Source organism: Perognathus longimembris, chromosome 9 (genome assembly GCF_023159225.1).
Source record: "Perognathus longimembris pacificus isolate PPM17 chromosome 9, ASM2315922v1, whole genome shotgun sequence".
NCBI lineage: Eukaryota > Metazoa > Chordata > Mammalia > Rodentia > Heteromyidae > Perognathus > Perognathus longimembris.
In genome coordinates, this window is record NC_063169.1 from 28,290,386 (window position 1) to 28,313,267 (window position 22,882).

Below are 22,882 nucleotides of genomic sequence, written 5' to 3' on the forward strand. Positions count from 1 at the left end.
TGTTACACAGCATTGTCGATTGTCTAGTTATTACTTGTGAAAAAAGAAAGGGAGAAAAACCCCTGTAGACTGGCTAATGTCCAAACTAATGGAAAAATGCCTTAGGCTAAAACATGTGATTCTACTTCATCCAGCCTAGAAATGGCCTGTAATCACCATCCTAATATTCTCACCATATCTGACATGCTCATTTATTGCCTTGGTCTAAGCTACTACCTCTTCCCTCACTGTCTCAAGGAGAAGCACACAACCATCATATACTCACGATCTCTAACTTCATGTGGGTAATGAGTTTTTTTTTTTCTGATTTCTAATTTTAATCTGTCTACTCAAGGGGATCACAAATTTTCTTTGTAATTTTTTTAGTGGGACTTGGATTTGAATTCAGGTTCTTGTGCTAACTAGGTTACAAGTTAACCACTTAAGCTACACCCCTGTCCCTTTTTGCCTAGCAATTTTTCAAATAGGATCTGTGAACCTCCTCTCTACACTAGTTTCATTAGCTAGGATGACAGGCTGCACCAGAGTCCCAGCTTTTTACTGGTTCAGATGAGGTCCTTGTGAACTTTTAGTCTGAGCTGGCCTTGATCTTCCTGATCACTACCTTCTTGTATAGCTGGGATTGCAGTTATGAGATGTTGTTCCTGGCTTGTCATTTTTATCTTCTATCTCAGCCTTTCATCTTTCTCTTAACATATCCTTAAGTATATTCTACAACTCCTTTGCTTTCCTTGCTCTACTGCTCTAGAAACAACATATAAAGATAGATTTAAATTTATTTATTTATTTTTGCTGTTTGGGGCATGAATTCAGGGCCTGGGTGATATCCCTGAGCACTTTAGCTCAAGGCTAATATTCTACCACTTGAACCACACTTTCTGGTGGTTAATTCAGGAGTCAACCAGACTTTCCTGCCCAGGCTGGTTTTAATCCATGATCCTCAGATCTCAGCCTCCCCAGTAGCTACTATTATAGGCATAAACCACCAGAGCCTGGTAAGATACAAATATTTTTATACATTCAGTGTTCAACAAATACTGGTCAACGTACTACTAAGGTTAACTAAATTTCTTAAATTGTTACACATTGTCTTTAAATACTCCTTCCTTGTCTCTAGCTTCATTTTGAAGCTGAGTCTCTGAAATGTAAAATTCTCATTTAGATCATGATTCTACTTTCAGAATTTTGAAGTCATAAAACACACATAAATACTATGCCAAGGACTATAAAGTTTATGCCAAATTATACGTAATGATAGGCTAATGACTCACAAAGAAACTTACATTCTACAGATTTGCACATAGGATATTTACACTTAATACATATTATATAAAAAGGTAGCTATTCCTATACAGTCTACATATTTAGAGAGAATCTGCATGATTTCCTTCTAGGAACACTTTTTGTTATTTAAATTAGCCAGTTCGAAAGATTTGCAAGTATCTGAAGTCAAATAAAAATAAAGATATTGCCCAAACTCTTCCCCAAATAAATATTTTACTGAACTGTTAAGCTACCACCATCTTCCCCTCATTTTAGTCAAGCCAATTAAAAGATCCATATTATTCAAGATAGAGGGTAAATGAAAATAATTTTCTTATAATTCTGATAGCTGCTTAGAATGAAGTTGACCCTACCCATGAGTATATTAAAACAAGCTGATTGACAATAGTCCCTTAACTATTTACAAAGAAAAGTCAAGCATTCTAATATAACTAAAAATTAGTTTTTCTACTTTAAAAATTAATTACTAACAAAAAGTATACTCACCTCTTCAATTAGCTTTTCATTTGGTGATGATGTGCAAAGACAGACAAGGTAAGTTTGTTTAAAACTACCTTTTGTACCAATCTCTGGATGGTCAGAACACAGCTTTGCTAGAGCAGTTGCTTGACTTAACTGATTTGTTTTGATTAGATGTTTAATCCTCATATCCAACAAGATGGGACCCTCAAAAGCTAAAAATTCATTCACTTTAAAAAACAAGACATAATAGATTATTAACACTTGGTAGTAATTCACTTGCAATTCACATATTCAAACAGAAAAAAAATTTTAAACATAGGAACTAAAACTCACTTTTCCTATTCGCTACTATTACAACTAAGGCTATCACATAATACTTGAGATTTTCATTGCCATCTTTTTATATTGCTTTTCTTTCTTTCAAAATTTTGAGATAGGGGGCTGGGAATATGGCCTAGTGGCAAGGGTGCTTGCCTTGCATACATGAAGCCCTGAGTTCGATTCCCCAGCACCACATATATAGAAAACGGCCAGAAATGGCACTGTGGCTCAAGTGGCAGAGTGCTAGCCTTGAGCAAAAAGAAGGCAGGGACAGTGCTCAGGCCCTGAATCCAAGCCCAGGACTGGCAAAAAAAAAAAAAATAATAATAAAAATAAAATAAATAAAAAATAAATTGAGATAGGGTTTCAAAGCTGGCCTTGTACTCTCTACGGAGCTAGTCTAGCCTTTGGCTGACAAGCCTCCTGCCTCAGCCTACTGAGTACTGGGACTGTAGGCATGTACCATTATGTCTAGTTTTTTTTTGTGTGTGTGTGTTTGTGTGTGTGTGTGTGCGCGCGCGCGCGTGCGTGCTGTTTTGGTCTGGAGTTTAAACTTAGGGCCTAAGCACTGTCACTGAGCTTTATTGCTCAAGGCTAGCATTGTACCACTTGAGTAACAGCTCCACTTCTGGCTTTTTTTTTTGTCCTTAATTAGAAATAAGATTCTTATAAACTTTTCTGCCAGGGCTGGCTTTGAACCATGACCCTCAAGATCTCAGACTCTTGAGTAACCAGGATTACAGGCATGCACCACTGGCACCCAGCTAGTTTGCCAACTTTAAAAAACTGCATTAAAATAATTTTACCTAGGAGAGAGGGAGAGAGGGGGAGGGAGAGAGGGAGAGATGGAGAGAGGGGGAGAGAAGGAGAGAGGGAGAGAGAGGGGGAGGGGGGAGAGAGGGCAGGGAGTGAAGGAGGGAGAGAAAAGTTAGAAGGGAAAATGTTTAAGAACAAACCCCTTAAAATTTCTGTGGATTCAAGTTATTTTTTAAAGAAAAGTTCATCAACTGATGAACTTCAATATATGTCTAAACACACTTAAGCATAAGAGAGAGAGGAGAGAGAGGGAGGGAGAGAGGGGAGGAGAGAGGGGGGAAGGAGGGAGGGAGAGGGGAAAGGAGGGCATGGAGGGCAGGGAGTGAAGGAAGAGAAAAGTTAGAAGGGAAAATGTTTAAGAACAAACCCCTTAAAACTTCTGTGGACTCAAGTTATTTTTTAAAGAAAAGTTCATCAATTGATGAACTTCAATATATGTCTAAACACACTTATGCATAAGACATTTCTATTTTCTTCAAATCTGTGGATTTCTTATTCTCTTTTGGTCATCTACAAATAAAGGTTAATATTTTGTACTTATAAAGGAGAGTTTAAATCTTAGCAAGCTCAAATTTAAGTTTTTCCCCCTCAAAGTTTCCTTTATTACAATGGAAATCACTTTAAAACATTTGGTGAAACCTTTGGAAAACTCAGCAATTAAATTTAAAATGCTTTGTACATGAACCCCATTATTTTCTCTACTTGTTAATATACTAGAAGATTTAAGTAAATACTTGGTGAATTAAAAGATGGAAAATGAGTGATGTTCTTTCTTCATCCTGTGCTCCTTTGTTTTTACATTTAACTACACTCTGTTCTACAAGATTTGTCTATATGGCCATGGCTTAGTATTAAAATCATAAACATATTAGCGAGGTAACACAGGATCCCAGATTTCATCCTTTTCTAGACTTCTACACCTACTACTTATTCTTTACATTAAATCAAACAAAAAGTATACAGAATGAATACAAACTAAATACATGAGTTTTGTGCCTGTGACTATCTTACTATGATAAATGACATTAAAAACAAAAGCACAAACACCATGTAAAGAACCTCTTGGTCAAGTCATTATGTTGGAAATATTTTTACATATCAAGTTCAATATCAAAGGAAATTCTAAGGATTTTAAATTAAAGATTTATGAAAAAGAAAGTTCATATGAGGCTATCCTGGCTATAAGTAATTGACATTAAAAACAACAACAACAACAACACTACCACTAACAACCTCAGTTTCCTAATGCAACTATCTCAAAAGAAACCTCCAGGGATATAGTCACAAAAACTCGTAATCAACAGTATTTGAAAGATCATGGCAGAAAAGATGTCAAGTATCTAACTAAAATAACTGTCCTTAAGAGATTGATTGCAAATCATCCCTTAAAAATTCTCAAAAAAGCATCTATCAAAATGCATTGTGCTTATGATTTGTTGAATGATAACTCATTTGCACAACTACTTAAAAACATAAAAAGAATAGTCTTAAAAAACATCGTGCAGGGCTGGGGATATGGCCTAGTGGCAAGAGTGCCTGCCTCATATACATGAGGCCCTGGGTTCGATTCCCCAGCACCACATATACAGAAAATGGCCAGAAGTGGTGCTGTGGCTCAAGTGGCAGAGTGCTAGCCTTGAGCAAAAAAGAAGCCAGGGACAGTGCTCAGGCCCAGAGTCCAGCCTCAGGACTGGCCAAAAAAAAAAAAAAACATCGTGCAAGTTACAATGGAAACGACGCAAAATAATTTGTGCTAAAGCAGCTTATGAAAAGAACATTTATTAAAGACATTTAAAGCTAGATGTGCTTGTTTCTAATGATGGAGACCACTGCAAAACTTGGGTAAAATGGATTTTTAAAAATACAGAGAAAGGGGGAGGGGGGAGAGGGGAATGAGGGAGGAGGTAACAAAGAGTACAAGAAATGTATCCAATGCCTAACGTATGAAACTGTAACCTCTCTGTACATCAGTTTGACAATAAAATTTTTTTTTTAAATACAGAGCAAAAGGGCAGAAGGGCAGGAGGATCATTCTGTGCAGCTCTGTCATTTGGCCGATGAGTAAACTGAGGATCACAGTAGAAAAGTGGCTTCCTAGAATTATAAAACCATCAAATGACAAAATCAGGACTAGAGGTAATAATGGTTCTTCTTACCTCTACTTTTATATAGTTCAGGACCAGGAAAAATTCTTCCATGTCACTACTTTGTTTTCTTCTAATCAAAACAGTGGTTTTTAAAAATAATGACAACTGTGAAGTAGTATTACTCTTTTAAGGAAAATAATTACATATTCTGAACCTCATGATTCAAAGGAAGAATATACTCAAATGCACTCATTCTCTTTTTTTCCACTGCTATATCTTTCATTACTCTCTCCAACAACAACATGATTTTCCTTATAGAAACTGCCAACAAATAATACCTGCTTTAGTGCTTGCCAGACATTAAAAAAAAAAAGAAATGTCAACGTACTGGATGCTAGTAGCTCCCACCAGGTGTAATCCTACCTACTCAGGAGGCTGAGATCTGAGGATTATGGTTCAAAGCCAGCCTTAAGTTTAAGCCAAAGCAAAAGGGATAGCGCTCAGGTCCAGAGTTCATGCCTCAAGACAAACTAAACTAAGTAAATAAAATCAAGGTAGATGCATGACATTGAGCCAATTTAACAAAGTAAAAAAAAAAAAGCCTTCTTCTTATAAAATATCAATTATAATATTAAACAAGAAAATTAGTACCCACATTAATAAGAATTAAATGCACTGTAATGTTAAGTTGCCTTTTCCATGACAGCATAAATCTAAGTGTGTATTTTTTTTGAGTATTATATAACACATCTCTCCTGGTTTCTCAGATTCCTCTAGAGTAGGGCCAATTTATTTTCTGAGTCTACAGTGTGCATACAATGGTATTTACATAATCTCTTTCTCACAGCTTCTCAATCAACTCAAATCAGTATATAAAAATCTCTATACAACAATGTGTCACCAAAACAACTCCATCTATTCAGCTAGCATAGGCCAGAGATTTAAGAGCTGGCTTCAGAAATAGTTTGTATATAGACTATAATGGATACATTACCTATACATCCAGTCTATTAGCTAGTTGTGCCACTCTACTCAGTTCCATCCACTATTTCTCTACTTCCACTCTCCACCACTACAGCCCTACTCCCTGTGCAAATCACCAATCAGATCATCTTGCAGGTCTGCTTCTATTTTGTATCACTCTTACCACTTCTCCTCTAAGTGAACCAAGATATTTAAGAGTTCAGGTTTTAATGCATATACTTCATTGTTTTTCCTCTTTAAAACAAAACAAAACAACTTTCAGTGGCTTTCCCTTGCCTTCAAAAGATTTTTTAAAAAAAGGTATTTTCTCTTAGAAGTAATTTAGTAATTAGGTAAGAGAAAGAAATATGATGCATTCCAAAGAAGTAAAGCATCTCTTTGAGTAAAATGGTGTTAGGAGCTTAAAAAAAATTTTAGTTCAACTTTGAAAAACTACGGGGGCTGGGAATATGGTCTAGTGGCAAGAGTGCTTGACTCGTATACATGAAGCTCTGGGTTCAATTCCTCAGCACCACATATACAGAAAATGGCCAGAAGTGGTGCTGCGGCTCAAGTGGCAGAGTGCTAGCCTTGAGCAAAAAAGAAGGGACAGTGCTCAGGCCCTGAGTTCAAGGCCCAGGACTGGGGGGGGTGGGGGGAACAACTACTAAATTTTAAGGTTGAAGAATCGAGGAACTGAACAAATACAGCAGTGGTACTCATTAGACACTGTTGAAAATGAAGTATACAACTTGTAGGTGGGGATGGGAGAGGAAAATTGGGAAAGAACAAGGGAAGGGGTGGCATTGTTCAAAAAGAAATGTAGTCTTTACCTGACTTATATAACTGTAACCCTCTGTACATCATCTTTATAATACCAATAAAAAATATTTTTAAAGGACCTAGAAACCCAAACACAAAATCATTTGTTCTATGCTTACAATAAAAAACCCCAGAAAGATAATAAGAAACCAACCATTTACAACAGTCTCAAAATAATAATAAAAAAAAACTAAAAAAGGAGGTAGAAAGTTAGCACACTGAGGACTATTAAAACATTACTGAAAGAAAATAAGATGACACAAATAATTGGATTCAAAGAATAATGTTAAGAAATCTATAGGTTTAACCCAATCTCTATCAAATATCATGGCAGTTTTCATAAAGCCAGAAAACCTCATGCTAAAATTCTGAATTTTAGGAACCAAAACCAGGTAAAATAATGCGAGGAGATCTACCAACTGGGAGGTACCATACGTTCTGGCTAGAAATCATGTTCCTAACTTTAAGGTAATCAAAACAATGTGATACTAACAAAAAAATACATAAACCAGGAATAGAATAAAGAAAGAAACAAATCCTACTATATTTGGTGAAATGATATTTAAAAATGATGCTAACACAACTCAATGGAGAAAAGAGAATCTCTTCAACAAACAGTGCTGGAGAATCTGCATATCCACAATGTGAAAGAATGAAGTTGAACTTTTATCATGCACAATATACAAAAACTAGCTCAAAATGGATTAAAGACCTAACCTTAATACTCCAAACATAAAAACATTTAGAAATTTTTTATTAGGCTTAACCATAATTTCTTGGCAATGATACCAAAGGCAAGTGAAGGATACAGTGAGACTGTACCAAACTTAAAATTTTGTACAGAAAAATAACACTAACAATAGAGTAAAAAGACAACTAGTTGGATAAAATATTTGCAAATCCCGCTCCAGAATACATTGAGAACTCTTACAGCACTAAAAGAAATAAATAAAGGGGGGGAGGCTGGCCTATGTTGCCAGAAACTGGTAGCTCTTGACTTAGCTCATGCCTGAGATCTGTGGACCACAGTTTAAAGCTAGACCAGACAAAAAGTTTGTGAAACTTATTTCCAAACAGCCAGCAAGGGCCGGGAATATATATGGCCTAGTGGTAAAGTGCTCGCCTCACATACATGAAACCCTGGGTTCGATTCCTCAGCACTACATATATAGGAAAAAGCCGGAAGTGGAGCTGTGGCTCAAGAGGCCTTGAGCAAAAATAAGCCAGGGACAGTGCTCAGGCCCTGAGTCCATGCCCCAGGACCAGCAACGAAAACAAAACAAAACAAACAACCAGCAAAAGGCTGGAAAGAGAAGTATGGCTTAAGTGGTAGAGCACCAGCCTTGAATGAAAAAGACAAGTGAAAGCTCAAGGTCCTGAGTTCAGGCCACCAAATCAGCACATACACACAAACCCAAAGGGCTATGTACTCATACAGGTATCTCTCAAACGATGATGTACAACCGGCCAAGAAGTAAAGAAAATATCAAAAACTAAGGCAATCTGGCACAGTGCTGGTGGTTCACACCTCTAATCCTAGCTATTCAGGAGGCTGAGATCTGAGAATCATGTTTGAAGCCAGCCTAGGCCATAAAGTCTATGATACTCTCATCTCCACTTAACAACTGAAAAGCTGGAAGCAGATCTGTGGCTCAAGTGTTGGAGCACAGCTTTCAACAAAAAAGCTCAGGGACAATTCTGAGCTCAAGAACCAGGACTGACATCAAAATAAAAAGGTAAAAAAAAGAGAAAAGAAAATGTTTAACAAGTGGTAGAGGACCTACCTAGAAAGTGCAAGGGAAGAAGAGTATCAGTCCAAATGCTCCCCCTAAAAAATATTACTTAAAAACAGTACTGCCCACTATATGACCCACCTGTTTAATTTCTGAGTATATGCTCACAAAGCAGAGATCAAAGAGATATTTATATTTTCATATTTCATGCAACAATGAGATGGAAGCACTATCTAGATAGCTAAAGCTGAATTCAAATCCCAGTACCAAACATAAACAAAACAAACAACAGGACCCAACAAACCCCCTAATATATACAAGAAAACATAAAACAGGTTTAAAGCCTAGAGCAAAGTATACAGTGTCAGAGACCTGGTCCTAACATATGGAAAGTATTAGTAAAGCTAAAACCCAAAAGTTAGACTCTAGCTCAACAAAAATGCTTACAATATTAAAACCAGTAAAAGTAGTATCCACTTAGGAAACAGGAAAAAAATATTTCTTTATATATACATTTTTATTTAGAAATATATTTAATCAATTAATGTATATATTTATTGCATAAATACATATATTTATAGTAGAAGAGAAGAAAGGAAAATTATCTTAGGATGGTCTTGGTGAGTTTTAAAGTTAAAAATGTAGAACCAGCCAGGTGCTGGTAGCTCAGGTCTGTGATCCTAGCTGAGATCTGAGTATTACAGTGTGAAGCCAACTTGGGCAGGAAAGCCCAGAAGATTCTTAGCTCCAATTAACTACCAAAAAATGGTAAGTCATGCTGTGGCTCAAAACAGTAGAGTGCTAGTCTTGAATACAAAAGCTCAAGGACAGTGTTGAAGCTGAGTTCAAGCCCGTGGACCGGCACCAAAAAAAACCCCAACAAAACAAATAAAAAACAACCACAGAGTAAGTGGAAACAGACAGAAAAGTGTTATTTTCATAATGAAGCTAAATTAGTATACTAGAAAATCTCAACAAAGAATAGATGCAATCCTGGGTAAGTATGTAGAAATTGTATTTTAAAAAGACACAGTTGTTTATGAAAAAAAGTGACTAAGAGCTAAACAGATTTATAAAACAAAAATCAGACTTTTATAGACTTAAATATAAAATGCAAAACTATAAAACATCAACAACACAAAAGAAAAATCTGTATGATGAATTCTGTGATTAGATTTTTAGATTAAGCAAATCATTTTAAAAAGTGAGAAACAATAGCTATGTACATATGATCATATGATGCTAAGAGAAAGACTCTCTAAAATATGGAAACAAGTGGTTTATTGTTGATGTTATTTCCAATGTACTATGTGAAATTATTTCTTTTTTCTTCTGTCCATCTTCCCTATGATTTAGCCCCTGTTGTTACTGTATTTGATTCTGGTACTCTGGGTATTTTATACATGTCTGTCTGAATTAGAGAAGGGAAGGGGAATATTAAAATGGTGAAACAAGGGTAAAAGGCAACCAATGAAACAGCAATACTTACAAGACAATATGTTGTAAACTAACTGTACAACTGGAGGGGTGGGGGAGGAGGGAAGGTAATAGGAAAATGAGGGAAGGGGTAACAAGTTGGACAAGAAATGTACTCACTACCTAATAAATGTAACTTTAACCCCTCTGTACATCACTTTGACAATAAAAAATTTTTTTCTTTTTGGCCAGTCCTGGGGCTTGGATTCAGGGCCTGAGCACTGTCCTGGCTTCTTTTTGCTCAAGGCTAGCACTCTGCCACTTGAGCCACAGCGCCACTTCTGGCCATTTTCTGTATATGTGGTGCTGGGGAATCAAACCCAGGGCCTCATGTATATGAGGCAGGCACTTTTGCCACTAGGCCATATCCCCAGCCCAATAAAAAATTTTTTAAAGTGAGAAAAATGGTGAGAAGTTGGACTTTTATTAAAGTATGGAATTTATATGGTCACTGTTAAAAAACAAGCCAAAAGTTAAAGTACAAAATATGACCAGATAATCATAGATAATACAGATGACAAATATGCCTATGAAAAGATCTTCAATATCATTTGTCACTATTGAAATGCAAATTAAAACAGTAATTTGATACCATATATGCCTATTAGAATAGCTAAAAGACTAAAAATAAAATACCAACTGCAAGTGAAAGTCTGGAGAAATGGAGTTACAATTCAATGCTGACAAGAATACCTAAATCCTTTTTTTGCCAGTCCTGGGGCTTGAACTCAGGGCCTGAGCACTGTCCCTAGCTTCTTTTTGCTCAAGGTTAGCACTCTGCCACTTGAGCCACAGCGCCACTTCTGGCCGTTTTCTATATATGTGATGCTAGGGAATTGAACCCAGGGCTTCATGTATACGAGGTAAGCGCTCTTGCCACTAGGCCACATTCCCAGCACCCTAAATCCTTTAGAAGTCCTTGAGACTCTGCAAGTCTCAGTTACAAAGTCAAATACAGTTTTCTCATATAGTGCAACGTTCTCCTAAGTATTTACCCAAAGAATATGAAAAAGTCTATCCACACAAAAACCCATATACCAAAACTTGTAGTGGCTTTATCCAAATTATCAAAAATGGTAACAATCAAGATGCCCTTTAATTGATCTATAGATAAACAAAGTAAGCCAGATAAAAGCATGGAGGAATATTAGAATATTGTTAAATAGAAGAGACTAGAATGTAAAGATAATTATATAATAGTATAGAAAAGGTAAAACTATAGAAACAGTGAAAAGATGGTCAGGTGTTTGGAAGTAGGCTAAATAGATAAGACAACTAGTATTGTTCTACACAGTAAAACAAATCCTAGTATTGTACAGGTGTCTGGATATATTACTCTACATATTTGTCAAAATCTCCAGAACTTTACAACACAAAGAGAGAATCTTAAAGTACCAAAAATACATTTGTTGGGAAGAAGCTATGGCTCAAAATGTTGAGTGCTAGTCTTGAGCAAAAGAGGTCAGGGAAAGCACCCCTGCCCTGAGTTCAAGCCCCATGACAGACAAAATACATTTGTGGTCTATGATTATTCATCAAAGTAGCACTCTGAGTAACAGAAGACTAAGAAAAGAATATGGCGGCAAACTCAAATCATACTAGTTTCCCAGTTGCATCATGAGTTCTATTACAACTGGACTATATTCAACCCATCTGCTTAACATCTGGCTACATAATCCAAATTACATTAGTGGCTAGATCAGGTGAAGATCAAGAAATAAAGCAACCAAGAGACTAGTAGTGACAGGTGTCAATCAATACAGACAATGTGGGGCTAAGAATATGGCCTAGTGGCAAGAGTGCTTGCCTCATATACATGAAGCCCTGGGTTCAACTCCCCAGCACCATAAGTGCCAGAAGTAGCGCTGTGGGTCAAGTGGCAGAGTGCTAGCCTTGAGCAAAAAGGAGCCAGGGACAGTGCTCAGGCCCTGAGTCCAAGCCCAGGACTGGCAAAAAAATTAAAAATAAATAAATAAGTAAAGACAAAGTTAGGCACAAACAAGTAAAAAAGAGCACATTATCTGTGTCTGTGTGTGTGGGCGTGCGCACTGTTCCTGGGGCTTGAACTCAGGATCTGGGTGTTATCCCTGAGCTTTTTATTCAAGGCTATCACTCTACATTTGAGCCACAGCTCCTTTTGGTGGTTAATTGGAGATAAGAGTCTCATGGCCTTTCCCGTCTAGGCTTGCTTGGAACTGCAGTCCTCAGCCTCCTGAGTAGCCTGGATTACAGACGCCTAGCAAACACCCTATCTTTTACAGTACTGAAGCCCTGATTTCAATTCCTTGCTTTGCCTCTTATCACAAGCAATGTGAAATGGAAACTACAACTCATCTTTTTGAGACTCCATTTACTCTTCTGTAAAAGATCTTGTCTTTATCACAGATAATTCTGAGTATTAAATTATGTGTATAAATACTTTCTGACTATTTATCAACTATATAAAATGTAACTTGATATTACTATTAATGCATCATCATCCAGTATTTCCAAAATTTAATATCAGAAAGTGTAATTTGATACTACAAATAAAATATACTAGTATTACAGTTGATGGCTAAAAAAAGATTGTCTATTTTTAAATTTATTATTATTTTAAATAATTAGGGTCCACTATTTTCCATTTCTCCAAGGTCTTATGAACATTATAGTAACTGTGGATATCTCTGAAGAAAGGTGATACTAAAACTTCTTGTGGGAACTAAAAAACAGGTTAAAAAAAAGTCTAGATAAGGAAAATGGCAGAGATGGAAGATAGATACGTAGCAATCTGTGGTTTAAAGAAAAGTTTAGAGATGGGCTGTGAAACCTTTTGGTAAATATCAAAGTACTAGGGGAGTTTACAAATGTTAATACTTGCAGCATATGAAATTCAGAACTTACTGTCAATAGTGAAATGACCTAAAACTTTGGGAGGAAAAGTGAAAAGGAAGAAAAAGATATGGTAAATGGTAAATGCATACTTTTTGCCATTGCACATTTTCACTTTATTTTTTCTTATTTATTTCACCAGCTAAACATCTTAGGGAAGAAGGGTAAGGAGAAATCTGGGCAACATTTTCCTAAGTGCTCTCAAGAAAAGTATCTAGAAGACATTTAGGCTTTTCATCATAGTATATTTAACCTAAAACATTAATATGGGTTTATATAGTATAGTGACTTAGCCATGTACTTCCAAAGGATCTGCCAGTTTCATTGTTATTTTTATTGCCTGAGCTCATACTACATCAAAGCAAAATAAAATAGCGTTAAGAAAGCAATGATTTTCTTTTTGTCTTTTTTCTGTTTTGGTACTGTGGCTGGAGCCCAGGCTATTGCACTTGCTGGGCAGGTGCTTTGCCACTGATCTATCTACAGCCCAGCCCATAATCTTAAAGACAGAAGATTTAAAGAGTTATAGCACTGATCTCTAATTCTATTTTGAGGAAAACCTGTTGTATTTCTATTCTAAGAGAACCTACATTGCCACTTGCCAGGACAGTATAAGGAATGCCTCTGTGGAAAAACATGGGAAAAATTATTTTTCCATCAAACAAAGAACCTCAAGTACTTCTGATGAAAATTAAGTAAACAGACCTGTGGAAGACAAATTATGTCTAAATAACTTTAAATACTTATGTTTTAAAGCCTCACGTCTCGTCTGTCTCCCCCACCTACCCCCACAAACATGACTCTTTCTCTGTCTAGAAAATTTACCTTTATCCTTGTCCAATGGATCCTGGGAAAGAATAGTGCGCAGTACTGGGTTTTTCCACACCCCAGTCTCTTGAGCTAGAGTAGCTAAAAACTGCAATTCACAGCTGCCATTCTCCATCAGCTTTTCATGAGCCACCTATAAATATTAAATAAACATCCAAAGAATTACAACAGATTTTTAAAACAAGATTAACAGTTTATAAATAAAATACTACACTTTGAATTTTGTCTTAAATTTTTTATAGCACAATATCAAGTGCTGAATTCATGTACTGATACTGCTCTAACATGAAAGCAAAACAAGTTAGAAACACTTAAAGCTGTATGCTATATTCAAACAAAATGATGATTCCCAGAGTCCAAAAAAACTAAAATCTAGCCATTTTGCCAAAGTTCAAAGTTTTCTTTGAGCAGCAGTTGAACACGCAGGGATTTAAGTTACTCCCTGGGCTGGGCTCAGGGCTTACCTAATACCTCCCCAGCACCTCTCCTTCCTGCAATAGTCAGTCGTCTTCTTATTAACCTGCTTTTTACCTCAAAAGTGAAAACTTTAAAAGTCTATCAAAAGTTGGTAAACAAAATCAGAAGTATAAGTTGTTCAGTGTTCTTTGTGAATAAAATATATTTAACTTGAAAAAATATTTAACTTGGTGTTATGATCTATCTGAATGCTAAACAAAGAAAGTTCTGAAATATTTATTTGCCTAAAAATAAAACATTTGCTGGGCAAGAAAAACAACACCTAACAAACAAGTTACTACTATGCTAAAGTAGAAATTTATGATAAAGAAGTTGATGCCAAGGGACAAACATGTAAGGGAAAAACACATTCATTTCAACAGTTATTAAGCATCTGCTATGTGTAAGGTATTGTGAAACTCTTCAGTATTCAATAAGATGGGAGACTTCCCTGTGAGGACTGTGCATTGAGTATAGACTTTAGTGTTTAATATTAACATAGAAAAATTGATTTCTCTGCCTAGCTATACCTTGCTTCACATGCTTATTTAAAGCTAACCCTCTTTAAAATATTTATTTCAGAGAAATATGAGGCCCAAATAAATTTTAAGAATTCTGGAAAGTGGGGGAAGAGAGAGAAGAGAGAGGGAGGGGAAGGAAAAAGAGAAGGAGAAAGAAGCAAGTGGTAGGAAGGAAGGGGAGAGGAGGGGAAAAAAAGAGGAATATGTTGTTTAGCAATTAATGAAAATTCAGTTGAAGCAATAAGACAGTCAGTATAATCTAGTGCTTGAAAGAAAATCGGTTTTTTTGAAAATGCTCTAAAGGTAGCCACATGCTAAATTCTATAGTATTGTACATAAGTAGAAGCTTGGGCTTCAAATCTTGGCTCAAATAACTGTTGTGTGATAAATTTGAATAGATATAATTTTTAAAATTTTTTATTTTGCTGGTTCTGGGGCTTAAACTCTGGACCTGGGTGCTGTCCCTGGGCTCCTTTAGATTAAGGCTAGCACTTGAAGATAAGAGTCCCATGGACTTTCCTGCTCACGCTGGTTTCCTCAGGTCTCAGCCTCCTGAGTAGCTAGGATTTATAGGCATGAGCTACCAGTGCTTGGCTCAGATAAATATTTTAAGGGTACTTGACTAAATTTCCTCATCTTTCAAATTGAAGAACTACATCTCCCATAACCAACATTATCAAAAGAATTGAGATATTAAATTCTTACAAAGCACATTGCAGATCATTAGCAATTACAGTGCTTTTAAATCTAAATGAGAGCATTTTATTTTGTCTTCCCTAACAGTTTTGGTAAACTCCTGATTATTTCGTCTTAAAAGAACTGGGCTGGGAATATGGACTAGTGGTAAAGTGCTTGCCTTGTATACATGAAGCCCTGGGTTCAATTCCCCAGCACCATATATATAGAAAAAAGACGCAAGTGGCGCTGTGGCTCTAGTGGTAGAGTGCTAGCCTTGAGCAAAAAGAAGCCAGGGACAGTGCTCAGGCCTTGAGTGCACACCCCAGGACTGGCAACCAAAACAAACCAAAAGAATTGCAGAATATTTAAGCAATCTAAATGTGTATGTCCAATTAGCAAACATTTATGCACTATATGCAAAGTAGCAACTGATATTTGTCATTTCTTCTATGTATTTTAAAGTTTAGCCTTTTTTTGTGCCAGTCCTGGGGACTCAACTCAGGGCCTAGGCCATTGCTCCTGAGATTCCCCCCCACCCCTCAAGATTAGCACTTTACCACTTGGGCCACAGCTCCACTTCCAACTTTTTAGTGGTTTATTGGGCATAAAGAGTCCCATGAACATTACTGCCAAAGCTGGCTTAAAACCACAATCCTGGGGCTGGAAATATGGCCTAGTGGCAAGAGTGCTTGCCTCATATACATGAAGGCCTAGGTTTGATTTCCCAGCACCACATATATAGAAAATGGCCAGAAGTGGCGCTGTGGCTCAAGTGGCAGCCAGGGACAGGGCTCAGGCCCTGAGACCAAGGCCCAGGATTGGCAAAAACAACAACAAAAAACCACAATCCTCAGATCTCAGCCATTTCAGTAACTAGGATTAAAGGCACCTGGATTAGCTAAATTTTTTTAAATGCAAAAATCTGATATGACATACTCATATTAAATCTAATAGAAAGATGGGGGAGAATAGAAGGGGTGACACTGACCAAGATGTATTATAGTTATAATGTGACTTCTATAATTGAAACCTGTTTGTACAAGTATTTAATAAAAATAAGTATTGAAAAAAATCGACCAGATAAACATTCTCACCTGTACCAGGGTCTGAAACTGTTGCCACTGTTTATCTGATAACTCAACAGGCAGACACAATAAAAGTTCAACACAGCTTCTAAAAAGGAAAGTTGGTAAGGATACAATTAAAATTCTTAATAAAATAAATCCAGCAATTCTAATATCAATAGACTCCCCATAAATCTATTTACAATTAAATTATCAAAAGTCCTGAAACATAATGCTTTTTTTTTAAAAAAAAGCTAAATGTTTTCTGAATTTACTTTTAAAGGTTTACTCACAATGCCAAGCGTTCCAGAACCAATGCTACATTTTCACATTCAGAGGTAAGATAAGGCCGAGCTTTAACATAACTTTGGATAGCCACTGTGTATACCTCCAATAAAGGTAAGGGATCTTCTGAAGTTTTCCATTTCTCTGCATATTCAAGGAGTGTCTGTTTTGGAAGAAATGATAAACGTATTCAAAATGCAAATCAAAACACATTGATTAACCAACTGTTTTTCTTTCTGCATGAAAATTTTTATTTTTGCTTTTTTTTGGGGGGTGGGGGACGGTCCTGGGGGCTGAATTCCAGGCCTGGGTGCTCTCCTTTTTGTGTTTAAGGCTAGCACTCTACCACTTGAGCCACAGTGCTACTTCTGGCTTTTTCTGAGTAGTTTACTAGAGATAAGAGTCTCCCAAACTTTCCTGTCCAAAGTCTGGGCTGGCTTTAACTGCAATCCTCAGATCTCAGCTTCCTGAGTCACTAGGATTACAGGCATGAGCCACCATTGCCCTGTGCTTTGGTTGTTTTTTTTTTTTTTTATGGTAGGTTCTCTCAGGCTTTTGCTTGGGCCCAGCCTCCAACTATGATCCTCTTAGCATTGGGACCACTGGCTCAAACTACTATGCCTGGCTTATTGACTGAGATGATGGTTTCACTAACATTTTGTTCTGGATAGCCTTAAATTATGATCCTTCCAATTCTACCTCTAGAATAGCTGGGATTACAGTAGTAAACCACTGAATCCAAATTTATTTACTTGTGGCACTAGGGATTGAACCCTGGGTCTACCACTTGCTGGCAGGTGCCTTAGCACTCAAATCATTCCTCCAGTCTGTTCTTGCACTCTATTTTATTTTTTGGTTGTGCGGCTTGAACTAAGGGCCTGGGTGCTACACCTGATCTCTTTTGGCTCAAAAATAATGTGCTCTACTACTTTGAGCCACTATACCATTTCTGGTTTTCTAGTGGTTAACTGGAGATAAGAGTCTCATGCCTGCCGAGGCTGGCTTTAAATCGTGATTCTCAGACCTCAGCCTCCTAAGTAGCTAGATTGCAGGTGTGAACCATTGGCGCTTCATTGCCTTTTATTTTTGAGGTAAGGTTTCACTCTATGCCCTAGCCAGCCTGGGCTGTGATCTTTTCATGTCATCCCAAGTTACTAGGGATGACTGGTATATGCCAATAAGTACAGCCATTGTAATTCCGCCAAATCTGGGATAATAAGTATGAACCGCTTCACCCAGCCATTGTTGAGACGGAAGTTTCACTAACTTTTATGCCCAGAGTGGCCTCAAATGATGATCCCCAATCTCTGCTTCTCAAGAGGCTAAGATTATGAAGCTGGCTTAAATAGTCCCTAGTCAGAAATACATCCTCATTCCAAACAATTACTAAGGTTTCAAAGTTATTTTAAAAAGAAGACACCTGAGAAAGCAATAGGTGACCAGGTATACAGGGAGAAAGATTGAAATTATGTTTTCTATTGCTTATAATTATAGAGTGGAAAACATGAAATGAATCACATCTGGCCAGCAAACACATGTACTTTCTCAGTTCATAAAAGAAAATGAAAGAAATAATACATAACAAGCTTTTCTTTTTGGGTGGTAGCTGGGTTTGAACCTAGGGCCTCACACTTGCTAGGAAGGTGCTTTGTTTCTGAGCCATGCATCTATCCCCTATCCCTCTCCTCCACAGTATTTGAACTAGTTATTTTGAGATAAGATCTCTCTTTTTCTCTTTTTGCCTAGGCCTGTGCCTGTCCTGCCCATCCTATTTCATACTTCCAACTGTAGCTGGGATGACAAGGGCACACTACCTTGTCCAGCTTCTTCTATTGAGATGAAAGTCTCACATTTTGCCCAGGCTGGATAACTCCCAATCTCAGCCCTCTGAGTAGCTAAGAATACAGGTGTAAGCCACTAGGCTCAGCCATAACAAATTTCTTAACAATCTCCAAATAACAGTGAGTAATCAGAGAGAATAAGAATTGAAAATCAAGTAAATTAAAGGGCCACATAATAATAACTCACTTTCTTAATAGTCATACAACTCATAGACTCACTCAACTCCCACCTTTTCCTTTTCTTTCACTTAGAGAAGTGAGGGAATCCTGTGGCATGCCCTACGTGGTTACTGTGTATGATTCTGGTACACTGGATATTGTATATATGACTACCTGATCTAGGATAGGGAAAGAAAAATGAGAGTGTAAGATATCACAAGAAATGTATTCACTACCTTATTATGTAACTGTACCCCCTTTGCACAACACCTTGTCAATAAAATTTAATTAAAAGAAAAGAAGTGAGGGAAAATACTGGCCACCAAGGTAACTACAGCAATGAGGGAATTACTATACTCATAATGTAGAATGTGGAGTAGGGTAGCAGGGGCTATTTCACTAGATGTAATAAAAACCACCTTCAACAATTAAAAAAAAATTCCAGGCAAACTGGAAAAAATCTTTCTCATTTGTCTATGAAAAAAATTCAAATGTTTCCCAGATGACTCCTGACTTGCTTTCCAGATCTTAACACTGATCTCATCTCAGTTCCATTATAATCTTTATGGTACAGAATATAATCTGTGAGGATAAAAACAATCAGGGTAAGTTCTCTAGTCCTATCCAAATGGAAATACCCAGAAATCCAGAGGTAAAGCTATTTCTGAACTTTCAGTGAAGGGTAGAGGTAGTGGTACTGGGAGAGAATCAAAATTTCTATGCAAATATACTTTTTAAGGCATTCTCTAAGGAGTTTCAGGATTGTTCAAGTGAATGGCACTGTAGTGCCACTGAAAATGAGTTGATGCTGGCTTCTGCAAGATGATTCAGAATTCACTGTAAATAAAGAAATTAAAGCATTATTTCTGCCAAGTCATATCACTATCTTATATATCATTCCAACTTGGACTCCCTGACTTTTGCAGAATTCTCACTTTTTAAAAAATCCTTATAATAAAGAATAAGTTTACATTTCTCATGATCTGAAATGGTTATACTTTCCAATCTTTTAACCAGCAACAATACATCACTTCAATGACAAACATCTGGAAAATGAAAACATTCTCTTGCATGCTGACTTTGATTATCGTAGTTATAGAATTAGTTGAATCAAACTCTTGTTGAGTTCACATAAAACAAAAAGACTATATAAAAATATAGATGCCAAAGATGCACCCATTTGATGATAGGGAAAGGAATTTCACTATCAGTCTTTCAAGCCTGTGCCATGTGCATGCAAGGTATGGTATGAGAAAAAAAAATTATTTTTCCCCAAAACTCAGTTTCTGGCACAGACCTAAAAGTATTGAAATCATGACTGATCAGTGTCTTTATTACATGTTACTGAGGTAATTTTTGGCTAGGGAACACCTTATAGCTTCAGGGTAGGGTCTGATCAGCAGAAAGATCAAATCATGACTAGGCTGAGACTTCCAGCCCTCACTTCTAGAAGAAGGAGCTAAGGGACTGAGTTCAGCCTCTAATAGTGAGCATTAATGAATTATACCTATGTAATGAAAACTATATAAACTAAACAATAGGGCTCTGTGAGCTTCTGAGTGGCATATATCCATGTCCCAAGAGGTTGACATATCTCATTCCACAGAGACAAAGGCTTTTTGGCTTTTCACATTTGGGGCCTTCAGACCTGTACACCTCTTGCGCTTTCTCTATATACTTTACAATAAACCATAAAGACAACTATAATATTTTCCTGTCATCCTACAAATGATCATTCCCAAATGAGAGGCAGAGGCTTAGGGATCCCTAACTTTGTAGCTAGGTTTGGTAGAAACGGAGAGAACGTGGGGTCCTAGTACCTCCAATGGGATAAAGAGAGAGTAGCTTTGTGAAAGTGAGCCCTTAGGCCTGTGAAGTCACACTAACACCAAGAAATGAGTGTCAGAATTGAACATCATTGTGGAACACTGGTTTGCTCTTGAAGAGTTGGAAAAAAGTTAGTGGAAACACCATGCAACTGATATTGGAAGTTGAAAAACAAAACTCAACAGAATATAAAATGCTGAATTAGCTAAATGCAGTGGCATGCATCATGGCATTATAGAATCCTAGCTATTAGGTGGCTGACCCCCAAGTATCACATGAGCTGGAAGTTCAAGACTTGCCAGTGCAACATTGTACTTCAAAAAATTAAATTTAAAAAATGTGAAAGGATTTCAGGAGCTGAGGGTGTAGACAAGTGGTAAAGTGTTTACTCAGCATATAAGAAGCCCTAGGTCCAATGATGAAAGAGAGAGAGACAGAGAAAAAAAACAGGTGAAGCTGGGCACAGGAGGCTCATGCCTATAATCCTGGTCACTCAGGAACCTTTTCTGAGGACTGAAGTTCAAATCCAGCCCAGGAAGAGCAGGGAAGTCCATGAGACACTTACCACCCACCAATTAACCACCAGAAAACCGAAAGTGGCGCTGTGGCTCAAAGTGGTAGAGCAGAAAAACTCAGGAACAGTGCTCAGGCCCTGAGTTCAAGCCCCATGACCGTGGGAGGGTGGGTTGGAGAACAGGTGATAAGATGATGATGATTTTAAAGCTAATCAAAATCTATTCTCCAAAGCTGAAAAATCAATCCAGAGACCCCGGGCCTTCATTCTCAAAAGTGCAAAGCCATGCAGAGCAAAGAAAAAAATATGAAGTAAAATCAGGATTTTATTTACAATGGAGGACCCAAATCCCTACACTTTTTTCTTAATAGTATTTTATTCTCGGGCTGGGAATATGGCCTAGTGGCAACAGTGCTTGCCTCGTATACATGAAGTCCTGGGTTCAATTCCCCAGCACCACATATATACAAAATGGCCAGTAGTGGCGCTGTGGCTCAAGTGGCAGAGTGCTAGCCTTGAGCCAAAGAAGCCAGAGGCAGTGCTCAGGCCCTGAGTCCAAGGCCCAGGACTGGCAAAACAAAACAAAACAAAACAAAAAAAACCAACACAAAGAAAGGCATTCTGGGAATCGAGGTGGATCCCGCCGCCGCCTCCTCCTTCCCCTGAGGGGAGCGAGAAGAGGCCTCGACCGCAGAGAAAACGCCGGGAGTCGCCACCAGAGAGGAGTCGGCTCCTCCGTCGCCAAGGCCATGTCGCCGCCGCCAGAGAGGCCCGACCACCCGTTCGCCCGTCCCCCTGCCCCGTTCACCATGCAGCCTGCTTCTGCGAAATGGTACGATCGAAGGGACTATGTCTTCATTGAATTTTGTGTTGAAGACAGTAAAGATGTTAATGTAAACTTTGAAAAATCCGAACTTACTTTCAGTTGTCTTGGAGGAACTGACAATTTTAAACATTTAAATGAAATTGATCTTTTTCACTGTATTGATCCAAACGATTCCAAGCATAAAAGAACAGACAGATCAATGTTGTTTACGAAAAGGAGAATCGGGCCAGTCGTGGCCTAGGTTAACAAAAGAAAGGGCAAAGCTTAATTGGCTCTGTGTGGATTTCAATAATTGGAAAGACTCAGATGAAGACATGTCTAATTTTGATTGTTTCTCTGAGATGATGAACAACATGGTTGGTGATGAGGATGCAGATTTACCAGAAGTGGATGGAGCAGATGATGATTCACAAGACAGTGATGATGAAAAAAATGCCGGATCTGGAATAAGGAGTATTATCATCACCTGGATTTTGAGAAAGAATATTTTTCTGCAAGATTTCATAATCGGGGCTGGGGATATAGCCTAGTGGCAAGAGTGCCTGCCTCGGATACACGAGGCCCTAGGTTCGATTCCCCAGCACCACATATACAGAAAACGGCCAGAAGCGGCGCTGTGGCTCAAGTGGCAGAGTGCTAGCCTTGAGCGGGAAGAAGCCAGGGACAGTGCTCAGGCCCTGAGTCCAAAGCCCAGGACTGGCCAAAAAAAAAAAAAAAAGATTTCATAATCGAAAATTCCTGAGTTGATAGCTCTAAAGGCAGATGCTGTATTTGCCTCTTTAACCCATTTTTCAACCTGTTTGTTTTTTTAAAAAAGGCTTTACTAAGGGTTGATAATGTACCATTGTATGGGGCAACTTTAAGTCAGCTAAGGCAATATATCCTTGTGCATGAACATTTCCCAGATTTCATGAAGCTGTTGAGGTCCTAGGAAATTGACCACAGCAGTTGTGATTTTTTTTTTTTTTTTGCCAGTTCTGGGCCTTGGACTCAGGGCCTGAGCACCATCCCTGGCTTCTTCCCGCTCAAGGCTAGCAACTCTGCCACC

At 37.8% G+C, this 22,882-nt stretch overlaps 1 protein-coding gene and 1 pseudogene across 3 annotated transcripts in view; one reads left to right on the forward strand and one right to left on the reverse strand.

Moving 5' to 3' along the window:
* Window positions 1–22,882, reverse strand: part of Znf292 (zinc finger protein 292) — a 74,895-nt gene that overhangs the window by 19,432 nt on the left and 32,581 nt on the right. For all 3 annotated transcript variants that reach the window (XM_048353872.1, XM_048353874.1, XM_048353873.1), the window contains 4 exons: window positions 16,676–16,830; window positions 16,413–16,491; window positions 13,661–13,796; window positions 1,771–1,973 (listed from right to left, as the gene is read on the reverse strand). In XM_048353872.1, the coding sequence (XP_048209829.1) occupies window positions 1,771–1,973; window positions 13,661–13,796; window positions 16,413–16,491; window positions 16,676–16,830 (573 nt within the window). The remainder of the gene's footprint in view (window positions 1–1,770; window positions 1,974–13,660; window positions 13,797–16,412; window positions 16,492–16,675; window positions 16,831–22,882) is intronic.
* Window positions 21,648–22,331, forward strand: LOC125357154 (annotated as a pseudogene).